The sequence below is a fragment of the Ovis aries genome, chromosome 1, assembly GCF_016772045.2.
Source record: "Ovis aries strain OAR_USU_Benz2616 breed Rambouillet chromosome 1, ARS-UI_Ramb_v3.0, whole genome shotgun sequence".
Classification (NCBI taxonomy): domain Eukaryota; kingdom Metazoa; phylum Chordata; class Mammalia; order Artiodactyla; family Bovidae; genus Ovis; species Ovis aries.
The window spans coordinates 58,600,315-58,620,452 of record NC_056054.1 but is presented as its reverse complement, the minus strand read 5'-3'; the positions used below and the strand labels follow the sequence as shown (position 1 = coordinate 58,620,452).

General features: G+C 37.8%; 1 protein-coding gene and 1 pseudogene across 50 annotated transcripts in view; both read right to left on the bottom strand.

Moving 5' to 3' along the window:
- The window catches only part of ADGRL2 (adhesion G protein-coupled receptor L2), a 314,635-nt gene that overhangs the window by 87,700 nt on the left and 206,797 nt on the right, over positions 1–20,138 (bottom strand). For all 50 annotated transcript variants that reach the window (XM_060400389.1, XM_060400447.1, XM_060400359.1 and 47 more), the window contains one exon: positions 1,710–1,923. In XM_060400389.1, the coding sequence (XP_060256372.1) occupies positions 1,710–1,923 (214 nt within the window). The remainder of the gene's footprint in view (positions 1–1,709; positions 1,924–20,138) is intronic.
- The window catches only part of LOC132657964 (large ribosomal subunit protein eL22-like), a 117,756-nt pseudogene continuing 99,541 nt past the window's right edge, over positions 1,924–20,138 (bottom strand).

The window sequence follows — 20,138 nt, the reverse complement described above, 5'->3', positions numbered from 1 at the left end:
TGGTATGTCATTGCATGCATGTGTGCTAAGTGGCCTCAGTTATGTCTGACTCTGTGACCCCATGAGCTACAGCCTGCTAGCCTCATCTGTCCATGGAATATCAGGCAAGAATACTAAAAGTGACTTGCCATTTCTTCTCCAGATTATCTTCCTGTCCAGGCATAGAACCTATGTCTCCTGTGTCTCCTAAATTGGCAGGTGTATTCTTTACTGCTGACCCACCTGGGAAGCACTCACTGCATGTAACACATTAACAACAATAAGTGTTGGTGAAGGTATGGTGCACCCTTCATTCATTGTCACTGGGAATGAAAAATGGTACAGTGACTTTGAAAGACATTCTGGCAGTTGCTTACAAAACTAAATACACTCCTACCATAAGATACAACAAATGATGCTTCTTCGTACTTGCCCAAATGAACTGTAACTTATGTCCACACAAAAACCTAAACAGATGTTCACAGCAGCTTTATTCATAAGTGCCAAAACTTGGAAGCAATCAACAAGTCCTTCAGTTGGTGAATGGATAAACTGCAGTACATCCAGACTATGGAATATTATTTAACACTTTAAAAAAATGAGTTTTTAAGCCATAAAAAGATATGGAGGAAACTTAAGTGCATACTACTATGTGAAAGAAACCAATCTGAAAAGGTTACATACTGCATGATTCCAACTATATGACATTCTGCTGCTGCTGCTGCTGCTGCTGCTAAGTCGCTTCAGTCGTGTCCGACTCTGTGCGACCCCATAGACAGCAGCCCATCAGGCTCCCCCATCCCTGGGATTCTCCAGGCAAGAACACTGGAGTGGGTTGCCATTTCCTTCTCCAATGCATGAAAGTGAAAAGTCAAAGTGAAATTACTCAGTCATGTCCAACTCTTAGCAACCCCATGGACTGTAGCCTACCAGGCTCCTCTGTCCATGGTTATTTCCCAGGCAAGAGTACTGCAGTGGGGTGTCATTGCCTTCTCCAATATGACATTCTAGAAGAGGCAAAATTGTAAGAAAGTAGTAAGATCAGTGGTTACTAGGGGTCTGATGGAGGGAGGAATGAGTAGGTGGGACACAGGATTTTTAGATCAAAACGTTCTGTATGATATTGTAGTGGTAAATAAGGGTCATTATAAATTTTTCAAAACCGACAGAATGTACAACAGCAAGAGTGAACCTAATGCAAAGGGAGGATCTGGGGTGATAATGATGTGTCAATGTGAGCTCATATATTATAACAAATGTAACACTGTGGTAAGGGATGTCGGGATGTCAATGGTTAAGGAAGTTGAACATGTGTGCAAATGGAATGTGATAATTCTGTGTACATTCTGCTAATTTTTGCTGAAAAATGAAGTTTACTCATCAAAAAAATTAAGAAGCAATTACTGCCAAAGACCGAGACACTGAAACATTCTTGATATTATAAAATATTTCAAAATTTTGAAGTCTTAAAAAACAAGACTATATATTGATTATTCTTTATTGTATGATATATAAAAAATGTATAATAATTCAGTCCATGTCATTATCTATGTCAATGTACAAATATGTCAATCTATATAAAATAGAAATCAACATCAGTAAGGAAACCCTAACTCCATTTAATGAATAGGCTGAGATACAGACAGTATCCATCCAGTATGGAATTATGATAACACTTTCACTAATTTGGATGTTGTAGCTAAAATTGGATATTAACACATGATGTTTACCTTTGAGTCATAATTTTGAAGGCATCTGGGAGGTAGCAGTCTGTATTCTCCATCTGAAATGGGTCAGCATCACAAATCTTGTCATCTGTCCGACCATAATTAGCGCTCTCAATCATAATAACATCACTGCCCGGACATCGCAGATCTATAGAATAACCTTCACAGGATAATTCTCGACGAACTAACCCAAATGGTAAAGCTGCTCTGCTGAAACCTTAAAAAAGAAAAAAAGATAAAATGAACTAATGTATGAAGTATATTACTTTAATAAATTATTTTCAAGAAATATTAGTCACATGTATATCTGAGAGGTATCAAACAAAGTATATTTTTCAAACCATCCATTCATACATTTATTAATTAATTGCCGGGATCTTGACTATGAATCAGCAATTTATTACCAGATTTTTAAAATATATTTTTACCTGGAGTTTCATCTTTAAAAGAATTTTAAATTACTTCAACAAAGTATTTTCTGTGTAGATGAGTCACATTCGGAAACTAAGTGGCTCTTTTTGAGGAAATCCAAAGAGAAGCAACAAAGAGATCAATCAATTTAAAAAGAATGACAAGATTAACAAATACAGAAGGTAACATTTAATAAGGGAACACTTAGATTTATAAATGAAATCAAAGCTGTGTTACACAGGATAATGGTGTATATTATGTCACTTAATGTAGACATATTAATTGCTGTTATATTGATTATTAAAATACATTTGTCTTCAGTTCAGTTCAGTCATTCAGTCATGTCCAACTCTTTGCGACCCCATGAACTGCAGCACACCAGGCCTCCCTGTCCATCACCAACTCCTGGAGTTAACCCAAATTCCTGTCCATTGAGTTGGTGATGCCATCCAACCATCTCATACTCTGTCATTCCCTTCTCCTCCTGCCTTCAATCTTTCCCAACATCAGGGTCTTTTCCAATGAGTCAGCTTTTCGCATGAGGTGGCCAAAATATTAGAGTTTCAGCTTCAACATCAGTCCTTCTAATGAACACCCAGGACTGGTTTCCTTTAGGATAGACTAGTTGGATCTCCTTGCAGTCCACGGGACTCTCAAGAGTCTTCTCCAACACCACAGTTCAAAAGCATCAATTCTTCGTCACTCAGCTTTCTTTGTAGTCCAACTCTCACATTCGTACATGACTACTGGAAAAAACCATAGCCTTGACTAGACAGACCTTTGTTGACAAAGCAATGTCTCTGCTTTTTAATATGCTGTCTAGGATGGTCATAACTTTCCTTCCAAGGAATAAGCATCTTTTAATTTCATGGCTGCAATCACCATCTGCAGTGATTTTGGAGCCCAGAAAAATAAAGTCAGCCACTGTTTCCCCATGTATTTGCCATGAAGTCATGGGACCGGATGCCATGATCTTAGTTTTCTGAATGTTGACCTTTAAACCAACTTTTTCACTCTCCTCTTTCACTTTCATCAAGAGGCTGTTTAGTTCCTCACTTTCTGCCATAAGGGTGGTTTCATCTGCATATCTGAGGTGATTGATATTTCTCTTGGCAATCTTGATTCCAGCTTGTGCTTCTTCCAGCCCAGCGTTTCTCATGATGTATTCCGCATATAAGTTAAATAAGCAGGGTGACAATATACAGCCTTGACATACTCCTTTTCCTATTTGGAACCAGTCTGTTGTTCCATGTCCAGTTGTGTTGCTTCCTGACCTGCATATAGGTTTCTCAAGAGGCAGGTCAGGTGGTCTGGTATTCCCATCTCTTTCAGAATTTTCCACAGTTTATTGTGATCCACACAAAGGCTTTAGCATAGTCAATGAAGCAGAAGTAGCTGTTTTGCTGGAACTCTCTTGCTTTTTTGATGATCCAGCAGATGTTGGCAATTTGATCTCTGGTTCCTCTGCCTTTTCTAAAACCAGCTTGAACATCTGGAAGTTCATGGTTCACGTATTGCTGAAGCCTGGCTTGGAGAATTTTGAGCGTTACTTTACTAGTGTGTGAGATGAGTGCAATTGTGTGGTAGTTTGAGCATGCTTTGGCATTGCCTTTATTTGGGATTGGAATGAAAACTGACCTTTTTCAGTCCTGTGGCCACTGCTGAGTTTTCCAAATTTGCTCACATATTGAGTGCAACACTTTCACAGCATCATCTTTCAGGATTTGAAAGAGCTCAAGTGGAATTCCATCACCTCCACTAGCTTTGTTCATAGTGATGCTTCCTAAGGCCCATTTGATTTCACATTCCAGGATGTCTGGCTCTAGACACTGTGATGTAAGACACTGTGATAGTATCACCCTTATGGAACAATGTGTGTGTGCTGTGCTCAGTTGCTCAGTCATGTCTGACTCTTTGCAACACCATGGACTGTAGCCCGCCAGGCTCCTCAGATCATGGAACTTTTCAGGTAAGAATACCGAAGTGGGTTGCCATTTCCTACTCCAGAGTATCTTCCTGACTCAGGTATAGAACCTGCATCTCTTGTGACTCTGGCGTTAACAGGCAGAATTTTTATCACTAGCACCACCTGGGAAGCCCCTTATGGCATACTAACATGTTTCAATTTGTAGAGCCTTTAGTGAAAACTGATATAAGTGAAGGGATTGAGACATAAGTAAAAGGATTGAGCAGATGGGTATTCATAGGACCTAGCACTGCTCCAATATAGTCCAAAAAGTTGAAAATTTCCAAAGGGGCGAAACTTCTGAGATTCAGTTTTGTCATTTCAAAAATGGAGGTGAACCATCTATGTAACACCTATGATGTTACTTTTCCTACCTGTGTGACTCAAAAATGAGATATGTGCAGAAAAGCACTTAATTGAAAGTGCTACATGAACTTATGTATGGTGTATCAGGCTGAATGCAGGTAATCACTATTTATGAATGTGATAAAAAAACAAATTTAAATAGAATAAAAAATTAGAATTTTAGGTTTTAAAATTTTCAACCAGGGGTCCTCTAAAGTAATAACAGAACAGAAAACAAAGGTAAAAGCTGAGAAAGCCAAGAACAGCCAAGAAGCACTATGTGTAGACACAGCACGTCTACGTGTGCTGCTTGCTACCTATGGGATACCAACCACATCAAAAACTTCTACATTGACCCAAAATTTCTTATTTCAGTTCTCTAACTTGTTGCCATCTATAGCATTCCTGTTATAAAAGATGAGCATTAATTTTAGTATTTTTTATTATCTCTATAAATTATTTTATAGCACATAAGCCTTCCCTCACATCCCTTTTTATTGGAAAAAAATTTTTTAATGATATTAAGAAGCAAACTGTTCCAAGACATAAACTTCCAAGTTGAAAAACTAGGTTCTGCCCAGGTCAATCCAATGCAAAAATATGTTCACTTTAACTATTGTACAATGCCTCTCACTAAATGAACAAAACTGAAAGTGTCCTGGATAAACTTGCATCTTCTTTGTAAAATGCAAATAATCCTGCAAAAGGATTACTGGGTCACACATTGGTATCATTTAGGAAACGAGCAATTCTGAAACATGGCTGAGTTCTCAGTTCTAATAAGAAAACAAAATGTAATTGAAATGGAGAGACATGAAAAGGACAGAGTTTAGAGCAAGAAAGTCTTCACAGGATTGCAAACACCAACCTTGGTAGGTTTTTACTAAGAATATTTATGGTCTTATGAGATTTCTAAAAGAGAAGTACACTACCAGTGAACAAGGAATACAGAAAGGAAGAAGGGCAATATCAAAACAAACAGTAAAGGGGCCAACCTTTCCACCTTTTCCTAAGTTCATAAACAGATGTTTACATATGTTATTACTTTCTTTCATTTGCTGATACTGTAGTGCTTATATAAACAATGCACCTTAAACTATTATATTTGTTTTAATTGATTTATTTAATATTATAATGTTCGTCGCTTTAAACCATATGTGTTCTCTTTCCTAAAGCCTTGCTCAAAATCAGGTGGGAGATCAAGAAATTAGGAAAGCGAACACTTATGATTTAAGACAATGAACATAATAGTATTAAACACTATGAAGAAGCTGACAGAAGCTGACACTTATTTGTGTGACGAAAAATGTTGTGTGAAAATTCAAACAAGTACCATCATACAAAATTTGGGAGAAGAGCATATTTTAAAAGCAGAGATGATTTGCAATTGTAACTCCTTGTAGATCATATTATTAGAGAATATTACAAATGAGAATATGTTATTGTAAGAACACGTTATTCTGGCTTGGAGTCCAAATTCATAAGTTGTAGTATTTGTCAAAAATATAGAACTCGATCTGAAGCACTGGCGTTCAGCTTTAATTTTTGTTGATGATAGTTTGCAGGATTATAGTCATGATTCTAAGTGAATTTTCTTCTGCTTTTGAAAGATATTTGAAAAATGGCAGAAGTCTGGCTGTTAGTTCAGATAAAAGATTTTTAAGCCTTAATATTAGTCATCCAAAAAGGTAAAGTATGAAAAAGAAAAGGAAAAAAATAGAAAGATGTAAACAATTTATTAATATAGATTTCCAATACAGTGTCTTCTGAAAAAAAGGTAACAGTACTTATACTTTCACTGCATAGAACGGAATGAATTCTTCATGGTGAATGTTGATTTATTTAATACTACAACGTTCATTGTCTTAAATCGTTAAGTGTTCTATTTCCTAAAATCTTGCTCAAAAACAAGTGAACAATGATTTAAGACATCATAATATTAAATACTTGTTATTTAGTTACTTGTTATTAAAATAGTATTAACATAACATGTTATTAACATTATAGTATTAAACACTTTTTACATGGTGCTGTTATTACATTCATTTTTAATGTATGTCTTCCTTGCTAGACTGTGATGATAGTTATAATTCCAGTGCCTAGATTGGTACATGATACATAATTCCAATAAATTCTGTCAAAACAAATTGCTAAACTTAACAACTAGTATTTGTCTAAAACAATATAAATTACAATGTGCTTTCCATTTTTTAAATTACACTATGTAATCTATTTTCTTTGGCAGTGAAAACAGAATGTGCATTGAGAAAAGATAAACTATAATCAATAAAATTATGTGTATCCTCAAAACAAGAAAAATATTTAAATTCTGTCAATTTATTATTTTCTAGGTACTACTGGGGTTCATTAGTATTTCTGAAAAGAGAGATGTCTATGAACATTATCTTATTTAACTTGATTTAAATCCTATGGATAAACATTTATATTCATAAAGAACAAATCAGAAGAAATATATTTAATGGCTAACATTTATATAGCAATTACAATTTTTAGATACTGCCCTAAATGCTTTTTATGGATCACCCTTTTTTATGCTCACCAACATCATAACAATTATAACAATAAAAGAAATGGAGTAGTTACTGTAATAATACCAATTTACAGAGTATGAAACTAAGGCATCAAACAGAAGGTCATTCAAGGTTTCAAGGATTTACTGTGAGTTAGATTTTAACATAGGTGAGGTTCTCAGATTCCAGAGCCCATGCTCTTAGTAACAGCCATGAACAGAAAGGAATCCTGTGACTTTTCAAGCCTCCATGTCCATAATATAAACAAGATTTATTTTTTAATTTTTGATACCATCTGAAATTCATCAAAAATGTTAGTGAATTGACAGGAAACAATTATTTTAAAGGTTCACACAACATATAGATAATGATGAAAACTATATTTATTGAAATGCAGTGATGTGTGCCATAAATTTATCAAGAGAGCAAAATCTACATTGCTCACGTATAGACATATATAGAGTTCAGTTCAGTTCAGTCATTCAGGTGCGTCTGACTCGGCAACATCATCGACTACAGCACGCCAGGCTTCCCTGTCCATCACCAGCACCCGAAGCCCGCTCAAACTCATGTCCATTGAGTCGCTGATGGCGTCCAACCTTCTCATCTTCCATCGTCCCTTCTCCTCTACCTTCAATCTTTCCCAGCATCAGAGTTTTCAAATGCGTCAGTTCTTCACATCCAGTGGCCAAAGTATTAAAGTTTCAGCTTTAACATCAGTCCTTCCAATGAATATTCAGGACTGATTTCCTTTAGGATGGACTGGTTCAATCTCTTTGCAGTCCAAGGGACTGTCAAGAGTCTTCTCCAATATTACAGTGCAAAAGAATCAATTCTTTGGCGCTCAGCTTTCTTTATAGTCCAACCGTCATATTCATACATGACTACTGGAACCGGTGTCTGGGTCAGCCTTGTGAACCTGGCTGAGTCATTTTATTTTTCTGGGTTTTAATTTCTTTTTCTAAAGAATGAAAGTCATTTCAAAGTCCTATCAAATTTAACCAATCTATGATTCAAAACAAGCAAACACCTTTTAATCACATATACATGCTAATGAATAAATTTGTTGCTCATAAACATATATGAGAATGTTAGCAAGGATGGATGATGGCAAATAATGTAGATTGTATGTACTGCCACGAAAATTCTCAAAAGCTCCTAAGATGAATTAGCCAAGGTAGCTTAAATGCTAAAGAATCTGCCTGCAATGTGGGAAGACACAGGTTCAGTTCCTGGGTTGGGAAGATCCCCTGGAGAAGGAAATGGCAACCCACTTCAGTATTCTTGCCTGGAGAATTCCTTGGAGATAGGAGCCTGGCTGGCCCCAGTCCATGGAGTCACAAAGAGTAAGACACGAATGTGCAACTAACACATACACACACACACACACACAAACCACAAGCAGAGATCTTTCTGGATAAACTATTTTAATCAAAAATTTATTGGAAGAGAGAAAATAAACATGGCCAATTATGAAATCAAAAGAAAAACATACACAAATTTTTGGAGGGGGTCCTAAATTTTATTCAGGAACTCATAAAAATATTCCAGATAACTGAGTTTTAATTCTTATATTCCTCCTCTTCTTCATCGTAATTAATCTAAAAGTAATGCAATTCATAACTTTGTTATTAACAACTATGCAGAACCAAAAGGCACCTTGGAAGTTACAGTGAACTTGCTTTCCTTTTTTCTATTGTTATAATACCTCCACCAAGATTCCCAGCTTTTCCATTCACTTTGATTCTCTCCTGAAGAAACTGCTCAAAATTGGCAGCATCCATGCTTCCATCTTCTATAAGATGGGTACAGTCAAGAATAAACTTCAAGACCTGCTTTCTGCTTCACCACATGCTTTTTCACAGGCACCATGGTGGCAGAGGATGGCAGAAAGCATATATGTTTTAAGAAAAATGTAAACTGTTACTCTTTCTTTGGCCTTTTCTCCCTATTTTCCCATACACTTCAAGAAGTATGGCTTAAAACTTAAAACTCTTTCAACCAGCAAAGAACTTCAAAGCAGTCTGGAAAGTCTTAAATAAAACTACTGCAATTAACATTAATTTTTAAAATTCAGTATGTTCACTAAGTAAAGCTTGTGAAAAGGCAGAACAAAACTTACAACTAAAAACATGTATCTATATTGCTATTTATAATCACATTAATGACTTAGTGGGGCACTTCCCTTATAGCTTAGTTGGTAAAGAATCTGCCTGCAATGCAGGAGACCTGGTTCGATTCCTAGGCCAGGAAGATCGCCTGGTGAAGGAATAGGCTACCCACTCCAGTATTCTTGGGCTTCCCTTGTGGCTCAGCTGGTAAAGAATCTCCCTGCAATGTGGGAGACCTGGGTTCAATCCCGGAGTTGGGAAAATCCCCCGGAGAAGGGAAAGGCTACCCATGCCAGTATTCTGGCTTGGAGAATTCCACGGACTCCATGGGGTTGCAAAGAATCACACATGACTGAGTGACTTTCACTCTCTAAAGACTTAGTGAGTCAAAAGAAGAAGTCACTGGAGTTGTAACCACCTTATCTTAATTGCACCTTCTTCCTTCTGAGTTCAGAGTTGTTTTGGAGCCTCCTTGGTGCCTCAGATGGTAAAGAATCTATCTGCTTGCAATGCAGAAGACCTGGGTTTGATCCCCAAGTTGGTAAGGTCCCCTTGGACATGGGAATGGCTACCTACTCCAGTATTCTTGCAGAATTCCATAGACAGAGGAGCCTGGCAGGCTACAGTACATGGGGTTGCAAAGAGCTGGACATGACTGAGCCACTAATACTTTCTTTTACTTTTTTATATTGAGCATTTTTCAGAACAATTTTTAAAGTAACGGGCTAGGAGTATACGACTGACTCCCAAATATGAATTTGCATCAGAGTCATCTGGAAAGTTTTTTTTTTTTTTTTTAAGACAGATCTTCAAGGCCTAATCCAGTCCTACTGAATCAGAATCTTTAGGTTCAGATGAAGATAGGATATGTGTATTTGGTGAAAACGTATTTATTTGCAACACACTGATATAATAACTAAGATGTGGTAAGAATTTCTCCAAGGCTCTTTAAAACTAGGTTTTCCTTATTACATATTTGTTAGGTCATCATCATATTTCCTCTTAATTCTCTAATACAGTTTTCCTTTGATCTGTGAAAATATTCATAATAGCCACTATGAAATGTTTATCTCCTAAATCTAACGTATAGGGCCACATCAGAGGTAGTAGTTTCTATTGAATGTTTTCTCTCCGCAGTATGGGTCAACTTCCCTGTTTCTCCTGTCTTGTAAATTTCGTTGGGTTTTTTGAAAACTAAACATTTTAAATAATATACTGTTCATTTCAGTTCAATTCAGTCACTCAGTCATGTCCGACTCTTTGTGACCCCATGAATCACAGCACGCCAGGCCTCCCTGTCCATCACCAAGTCCCCGAGTTCACTCAGACTCACGTCCATCGAGTCAGTGATGCCATCCAGCCATCTCATCCTTTGTCGTCCTCTTCTCCTCCTGCCCCCAATCCCTCCCAGCATCAAAGCCTTTTCCAGTGAGTCAACTCTTCGCATGAGGTGGACAAAGTACTGGAGTTTCAACTTTAGCATTGTTCCCTCCAAAGAAATCCCAGGGCTGATCTCCTTCAGAATGGACTGGGTGGATCTCCTTAGAGTCCAAGGGACTCTCAAGAGTCTTCTCCAACACCACACTTCAAAAGCAGTGATTCTTCGGCTCTCAGTCTTCTTCACAGTCCAACTCTCACATCCATAAATGACTACTGGAAAAACATAGCCTTGACTAGACAGACCTTAGTCGGCAAAGTAATGTCTCTGCTTTTGAATATGCTATATAGGTTGATCATAACTTTTCTTCCAAGGAGTAAGTGTCTTTTAATTTCATGGCTGCAGTCACCATCTGCAGTGATTTTGGAGTTCCCAAAAATAAAGTCTGACACTGTTTCCACTGTTTCCCCATCTATTTCCTATGAAGTGATGGGACCGGATGCCATGATCTTTGTTTTCTGAATGTTGAGCTTTAAGCCAACTTTTTCACTCTCCTCTTTCACTTTCATCAAGAGGCTTTTTAGCTCCTCTTCACTTTCTGCCATAAGGGTGGAGTCATCGGCATATCTGAGGTTATTGATATTTCTCCCGGCAATCTTGATTCCAGCTTGGGCTTCTTCCAGTCTAGCATTTCTCATGATGTACTCTGCATATAAGTTAAATAAGCAGGGTGACAATATACAGCCTTAATGTACTCCTTTTCCTATTTGGTACCAGTCTGTTGTTCCATGTCCGGTTCTATCTGTTGCTTCCTGACCTGCATATAGGTTTCTCAAGAGGCAGGTCAGGTGGTCTGGTATTCCCATCTCTTGAAGAATTGTCCACAGATTATTGTGATCCACATAGTCAAAGGCTTTGGCATAGTCAATGAAGCAGAAATAGATGTTTTTCTGGAACCCTCTTGCTTTTTCCATGATTCAGCAGATGCTGGCAATTTGATCTCTCATTCCTCTGCCTTTTCTAAACCAGCCTGAACATCAGGGAGTTCACGGTTCACGTATTGCTGAAGCCTGGCTTGGAGAATTTTGAGCATTACTTTACTAGCATGTGAGATGAGTGCAATTGTGTGGTAGTTAGAGCATTCTTTTGCATTTCCTTTCTTTGGGATTGGAATGAGAACTGACCTTTTCCAGTCCTGTGGCCACTGCTGAGTCTTCTGAATTTGCTGGCATACTGAGTGCAGCACTTTCACAGCATCATCTTTCGGGATTTGAAATACCTCAAGTGGAATTCCATCACCTCCACTAGCTTTGTTCGTAGTGATGCTTTCTAAGGCCCACTTGACTTCACATCCCAGGATGTCTGGCTCTAGATAAGTGATCATACCGTCGTGATTATCTAGGTCGTGAAGATCTTTTTTGTACAGTTCTTCTGTGTATTCTTGCCACCTCTTCTTAATATCTTCTGCTTCTGTTAGCAATTCTAAATTTCTTTCCCCTGAGAACTGATGTTGTTAATGCTATTTTTCTTTTAGCGTTCTGATTGAATTTAATCTGCTGTCTTCTCCTGTCTTCCCAGTGACTCAGCAGTAAAGACCCACCTGCCAATGCAGGAAACAGGGATTTGATCCCCTTCAATCTCCAAGTTGGAAGATATTCTGGAGGAGGGCATGGCAACCCACTACAGTTTTCTTGCCTGGAGAATCCCATGGTGGGCTATAGTCCATAAAGTAGCAAAGAGTTGGACATGACTGAAGTGACTGAGCACACACGCATACACACTTCTCCTGTAGCTAGAACGTGCTATGTCTATGCTCATTGTTGTTATTGTTATCATTGTTATTTTAACTTATTCTTATTTTCTAGCCTGAGTTCCTATGGATTACACCTATCCCTGCATAGCTTAGTGATCAGACAATGATTGAGCAAAGACTTCCACACATAATCGATGAACCCATAATAAGGTCGCCACCCTCTGATGATTGTTCTGTGTGTTAGGGAGAGTGTTCAAAGTTCAAGCGGTTTTCAAGTCAGCCTTGGTTCTTTCCTTTCTGCAACATCCCCTCACATCTCCTCTGCTATGTGTATAGCTTTCCAGTCAGTCAAGAATGCACAGAAAATGTTTGGCTCTTTCATTTCCATGGTTTCCTGGTTATGCTTCAGACTGACCCTCAGTTTCCCCAACGGGGACCCCAACCTCAGGTTAGCAGAGCTAGGGGGTTTCCCTGTTTTCCACAGTGTTTACTACTTTTACTCCTAGGCATGGGTTTCCACCCTCTACTCTAATCTAGCCAACTCTTCCAGGCAGTTCGGTCATAGATTTTCAAGACCCACCTTGCTCCGATGAAACTAATCACAATGAGGTAGCCAAAGAACATGGCAGGGGGTGGGAGGGAGAAGGGGTGTAAGGACAGCCCAAGGCTAGAAGGCTTTAAACTTCAACTGTGGGTACTGCAAGTTCCATCAGCTTTTCATAAAGAAGTCCTTCCTGATTTCTTATTTGGCTCTGGTTAATTTCTAAAGCCCTAAAATGCAGTTGTTGACAATTTTGTTCAGTTTTATACTTGTCTGCAGGAAGAGGAACTGCTACTCTCTTCATCCCATCATCACTAGAAGTCCCTTTAAGGACTTTACAAATATTTACTGACTACAAATCCTCAAAACAACCAAACGAGATAGGTATTATTATTACTATTTTACAAAGGAGCAAATTGTGGCACCGAAAAATCATGTTTTCCAAAATCATACTTCAATGAAATCAAGGTTTGAAACCCCAGTACTTCAGCTCCCAAAATTTATGTTCTTCAATGTAATTTTAATGAGCGTCCAAATGATAATGGCAATCAGCAGCAAGCCTGGGGCCCACCATTGGAAAGAACATAGTTAGGATGTGCTGGGTGCCTCTAGTCCTAGCGCAAGAAGGGCAACAAAGGAAACAGTTCTCTGATGGTCAAGTAGTCAGCAAATTTGCTTAATCAACATCAACAGCATAAAGAAACGTCCAAATTAAAGCTCTTTAATCACACTATGACATTTATTCTAAGCTGTATCTCAATCTATTTCTATTTCAACAAAGAAAAAAGTAAGCATCCCAGCAAACAAAATACAATCCAATCCATCTTACAATTCTGACAATTGAAGAAAAAACTTATGGGAGGCCCTGTGAACAAAAAATCAATATTGCTGCTCTGTGCTGTGCAAATGTGAACAATGGCAAGTAGTGGTACTTGGAGTAAAATAAACTGTTTTGCTCTATTTTCTCTACTATAAACAAATGATTTTGAAAAGACAGTTTCCCCTCCCCCAAGCTATAAAATGTCAAGCAATAACTCTCTGCGCTTTAGGCCAGTGATTGGAATAAATACCTCCTAGCAACAGGTGCAGTGACTTAGGAGTTACATTCCGGGGTAACTCCTAATAAACAGATGTACTGCTATGAGATGGGAATTTGTAAGACCAGAATTGGAATTCTAACACTGGATTTCACATCATTTATGAGCATTTTTATACGAAAAATGTTACTCTGGCAATAAATAGTATGTTGTGATAAGCTTGGACTTCAAGCTCTTGATTAGGAACATTTTGCTTTTCTAACATTGTCTCCATCAGTCTGGTCTTTGGACATTTCTGTAAAATCATACATTTCTTCAAAAGATTTCTTATTAAGCTATAAAACCGAAACTTCAACTTTGCTGGTTTTACTTTGAACTAAACCCTGTCATGGATGCTCCTTCTCATGGCAGCTAGGGTCCCTCGTTCAGTTCCGACTTTGTGATCCCATGGACTGTAGCACGCCAGGACTCCCTGTCCACCACCAACTCCCAGAGTTTACCCAAACTCATGTCCATTGAGTAGGTGATGCCATCCAACTATCTTATTCTCTGTTGTCCCCTTCTCCACCCACCTTCAATCATTCCCTGTAAGCACCACTTATTTGATTATCAGGGTCCTCTATGGGACTGAGGCTGTGACTTCAAGCCCTACAGAAATTAACGTGGACCACAGTCTATTACCAGTATTGCCATATGAAATCCTTGATTATTCTGTTTACATATGTTAATGAGTTTCATTCCTAAAACAGAAATAAGAAAAATACTTGATGAAGAGGGTAAATGATTTCTACCAGGCCAAACTCTAGTTTAGAAGCTTCCAGAAAACTTATTTCCATTTCACTTTAATTTGGTGAAAAGAGAATGTTGAACGTAAACCTACAAGGTAAATTATTTCACTTTGCTCAACTTTTTCATTTATCACTGCATATTAATGAGATTATTATAAGTATACTTTAAAAATAAAGGATTTGTAATAAAACCTGCCTTTGTATGAAAATCTTTCAAATTGCCAACATCCGTTAGATCATCGAGAAAGCAAGATAGTTCTGGAAAAAAAAATCTACTTCTGCTTTATTGACGATGCCAGAGCCTTTGTGTGGATCACAAAAAACTGCAGAAAATTCTTAAAGACATGGGAATACCAGACCACCTGACCTACTTCTTGAGAAATCTGTGTGCAGGTCAGAAGCAACAGTTAGAACTGGGCATGGAACAACAGACTTGTTCCCAATCGGGAAAGGAGTATGTCAAGGTGGTATATTGTCACCCTGTGTATTTACTTACATGCAGAGTACATCATGCCAAATGCCAGGCTGGATGAAGCACAAGCTGGAATCACGATTGCCGGGAAAAATATCAATAACTTCAGATATGCAGGTGACACCACACTTAAGGCAGGAATCAAAGAAGAACTAAAGAGCCTTTTGATGAAAGTGAAAGAGGAGACTGAAAAAGTTGGCTTAAAGCTCTACATTCAGAAAACTAAGATCATGGCATCCGGTTCCATCACTTCATGGCAAATAGATGGGGAAACAGTGGAAAGAGTGACAGACTATCTTTTTGGGCTCCAAAATCACTGCAGAGGGTGACAGCAGCCATGAAATTAAAAGACACTTGCTCTTGGGAAGAAAAGCTTTGACCAATCTAGACAGCTTATTAAAAAGCAGAGACATTCCTTTACCGACAAAGGTCAGTCTAGTCAAAGCTATGGTTTTTCCAGTAGTCATGTATGCATCTGAGATCTGGACTATAAAGAAAGCTGAGCACCGAAGAATTGATGCTTTTGAACTGTGGTGCTGGAGAAGACTCTCGAGATTCCCTTGGATAGCAAGGAGATCCAATCAGTCAAGCTTAAAGGAATCAATCCTGGATATTCCCTGGAAGGACTGATGCTGAAGCTGAAGCTCCAATAATTTGGCCCCCTGATGTGGAGTACTGACTCACTAGAAAAGACCCTGATGCTGGGAAAGTTGAAGGCAGGAGGACAATGGAATGACAGAGAATGAGACGGTTGGATGGCATCACCGACTCAATGGCCATGAGTTTGAGCAGGCTTCGTGAGTTGGTGATGGACAGGGAAGTCTGGCATGCTGCAGTCCTAGGGGTCACAAAGAGTCGGACACGACTAAGTGACTAAACTGAACTGAACTGAATCTTTGTATACTAAAGGCAGTATGTTAAAAACTCATTCCATGTAAGTTCGCATAATGTCACTCTATTGTTTTACTCTGTTAGTTCAATTTAACAAATCACTTTTATCAATCAAACCCTAAAATAACTGATGCTGTGAAAGTGCTGCACTCAATATGCCAGCAAATTTGGAAAACTCAGCAGTGGCCACAGGACTGGAAAAGGTCAGTTTTCATTCCAATCCCAAAGAAAGGAAATGCAAAAGAATGCTCTAACTACCACACAATTGCACTCATCTCACATGCTAGTAAAGTAATGCTCAAAATTCTCCAAGCCAGGCTTCGGCAGTACATGAACCGTGAGCTCCCTGATGTTCAAGCTGGTTTTAGAAAAGGCAGAGGAATGAGAGATCAAATTGCCAGCATCTGCTGGATCATGGAAAAAGCAAGAGAGTTCCAGAAAAACATCTATTTCTGCTTCATTGACTATGCCAAAGCCTTTGACTCTGTGGATCACAATAAACTGTGGAAAATTCTGAAAGAGATGGGCATACCAGACCACCTAACCTGCCTCTTGAGAAATCTGTATGCAGGTCAGGAAGCAATAGATAGAACTGGACATGGAACAACAGACTGGTTCCAAATAGGAAAAGGAGTACATCAAGGCTGTATATTGTCACCCTGCCTATTTAACTTATATGCAGAGTACATCATGAGAAATGCTGGACTGGAAGAAGCCCAAGCTGGAATCAAGATTGCCGGGAGAAATATCAATAACCTCAGATATGCAGATGACACCACCCTTATGGCAGAAAGTGAAGAGGAGCTAAAAAGCCTCTTGATGAAAGTGAAAGAGCAGACTGAAAAAGTTGGCTTAAAGCTCAACATTCAGAAAAAATCATGGCATCCGGTCCCATCACTTCATAGGAAATAGATGGGAAACAGTGGAAACAGTTTCAGACTTTATTTTTAGGGGCTCCTATCGTTTTTCCCGTGGTCATGTATGGATGTGAGAGTTGGACTGTGAAGAATTGAGTGCCGAACTGTGAAGAGCTGAGTGCCGAAGAATTGATGCTTTTGAACTGTGGTGTTGGAGAAGACTCTTGAGAGTCCCTTGGACTGCAAGGAGATCCAACCAGTCCATTCTGAAGGAGATCAGCCCTGGGATTTCTTTGGAAGGAATGATGCTAAAGCTGAAACTCCAGTACTTTGGCCACCTCATATGAAGAGTTGACTCATTGGAAAAGACTCTGATGCTGGGAGGGATTGGGGACAGGAGGAGAAGGGGACGACCGAGGATGAGATGGCTGGATGGCATCACTGACTTGATGGACGTGAGTCTGAGTGAACTCTGGGAGATGGTGATGGACAGGGAGGCCTGATGTGCTGCAATTCATGGGGTCGCAAAGAGTCGGACACGACTGGGTGACTGAACTCAACTGAACTGTGTTCATTAAGATATAGTTCTTTAACCTGTTACTATTATGTGAAGAGTCTAAACCATAATTTTTGTAGAATTTAAAACAATAACAAAAACTACTTTCACCTCTGAACTTGTCTTCATGCCAAGAATAGAGAAGATAAAGTAATGCAATGTCTTTTTCGGCATCCTGGCCTTGTAAATGTTGCAGTTTGTGTGTTAATAAACTTAGCATGAAACACTAACCCTTATAAATATTTAAATTTCTTATAAAACAAAGTGTTCATAATATTTAAGATCATGAAACCACAAAACTGGGCTTCCCGGGTGGCTGAGACAGTAAAGAATCTCCCTGCAATTCAGGAGACCTGGGTTCAATTCCTGGGTGGGGAAGATTCCCTCCACTCCAGTATTCTTTGATGGGAAATCCCATGGGTAGATGAGCCTGGTGAGCTACAGTTCAACAGGTCGCAGAGTCAGACATGACTGAGCAACTTTCACTCACTCAACCACAAAATAGTCAACTCACTATATATAAGCGATATGACTTCTTGTGTTGTTCTGGCTTCCAATTGTTTTGGATATATTTTAAATTATGAGGTACTTTGAACAAGGATTTTTTAAGATGAATGTTTACAGTTTCAAGTAAGATGAATTTATACACAAAATAGTAAGATTTACATAGGAATACACAAACATTCCTAATAAATATATGATAAAAAGTAACGTACAATTAACTCCAATTACATAAGTAGCAAGAAAAAAACTTTGTGTGATTTGCTAAAATAACAATATTCTGGACACTGTGGATACTCAAAAGGAAAAAATATACTGTCAGATGCTATCAGTTTCTAGGTTCAAATATGACTACTCCAGAAAAGGCTTCCAATATTTTAAGGAGAAAGTATGCATTATAAGTCTTTCAAAACATTTGAACATTAAATTCCTTATTAGAAAGAAATCGATCTCTCCCACTTAAAAACTTGTAAATTATCCAGCACTGATTAATAATTCACAAGTGTTATTAATACATAGCAATTTAAAAGTTATAAAATACTATCAGTTTAATACTGAACTTTAAAAGAAAAATCCCTTATAAGTAGGTCTAATAAGAATAATATATGCTATAGATAGATGCTTTTAATAGTCTCAGCATACATTGATAGCTACAACTTCTGGAAAGTTCATAAACATACAATACTTTCATTCTGATCTACTTTGAAATACTAGTAAATATGTATTAAGCCTCAATATTATCTTTACCACCTAGGGCCTAAGCACTCTGCACAGGATGTTCTAGTCATTTTTCTCTTAGGAAACAATTATTCTCCAAAATCCAGTTCAAGGATTCCTAAACAATAGGGAACCTGAGCTCAGGTTTAGGTCATCTGTTTTCTTTCTTCCAATAAATATTTATGAACACCTAGTCTGTGCCTAAGCACTCTTACAAACACTTGGGACACAAAAGTAAAGAAAATGACAATGATCCCTGTGTCTGGGCAGCTTCCATACAGAGTGAGTTCTCCTTTAGGAGTTATATATTTGGTTCGCCATTACAATGCCAAGCCTAAAAGAGTCAGCTTACAGTGGTCTCTTTATAGTGGATATAAAATAAAGACATGTTAAACAATTAAATAGGTGTAGGAATGAAATGAGGGAGTGAAAAATTATGAGCTCCGCTGTCAGAGCAGTCAACATGTTCTTTACTTTCATTCCTCTCCTACTAAACTCTGAGCTGATGAATAGAAAAAAGTGAAGCCTATTTATTTTTGTATCCTTAGTTTCCAAAACAGTGCATGGCACATAATACTCAACTTTTCCTTAATTTTATTTTATGCATTATTTTATTCATAATTTAAAAAAAATTAAACATACTTTAATTTCTTGTACAGTTTAATATGTCAAGTGTACCAAATAATATAAAATGAAGATGTTTTTACAGAGGGGGAGAAAACACAAAAACCACAATTGTGTCTTTTTATATATGTTTCAGTTCCTAGTTTGGAAGTTTAAGCTAAGTACATTATCAGAAAATGTTTTATTTAAAAATCCAGATGTCAAGAAATAAATATATATATATACATGTAACTAAGATGACATCCTCACCAGAGTCTCCAAATTATGGGACTCAACTATGAAATGCACCCTTACATGACTGACCACCTGCTAGAGTTCAAAATCACCCAAGAGTTGTGGTCACTAGTCATGTAAAATCATCAAAGAAACCAGAAGAACAACTTTACTACTCCCCCTTTTCTTCCCTTAGTAAACAATGTTCACATTTATTATCTTTATAACTACTAGTTAAATTCAGTTTAACATTAAAAAGTTACTATAAGAAATGCAATTTCTCAAATAGAATGACTAGAACTATCAAATCAAAATTCGTAAGTAATTCTGTATAAATTATTCACTGACAACAGCAAAAAAACTAGAGAATAATCACAGAAAGTAAGAAAATAACAATTTTTATCATCTCTTTTGATCTAACTTATTTCTACTTTCACATTGATTATTTACTAAAAGTTTTCTAACAGTTCTATTATTTTTTGTTACCCTTCCTATTATCAGAAATTCCTTTAGCTTGCCTCACCCCAGCCAACTTCAGAATATACATTCTTAAAAGCACTTAAACAAAGCAAACATATGAGTCTTGTTCCTTCTTCCAGTGACTCACCCCAAGCCAACCAGCTAAAGGACTCTATTCCTTTCCTGTCACTGTATTAGTCTGATGAATATAACTACCAAGGGGTGAAGACCTTATTTAAAGTATTCCCCAGGAAGTTCTCCCATATCAGAGAATCAAAAAT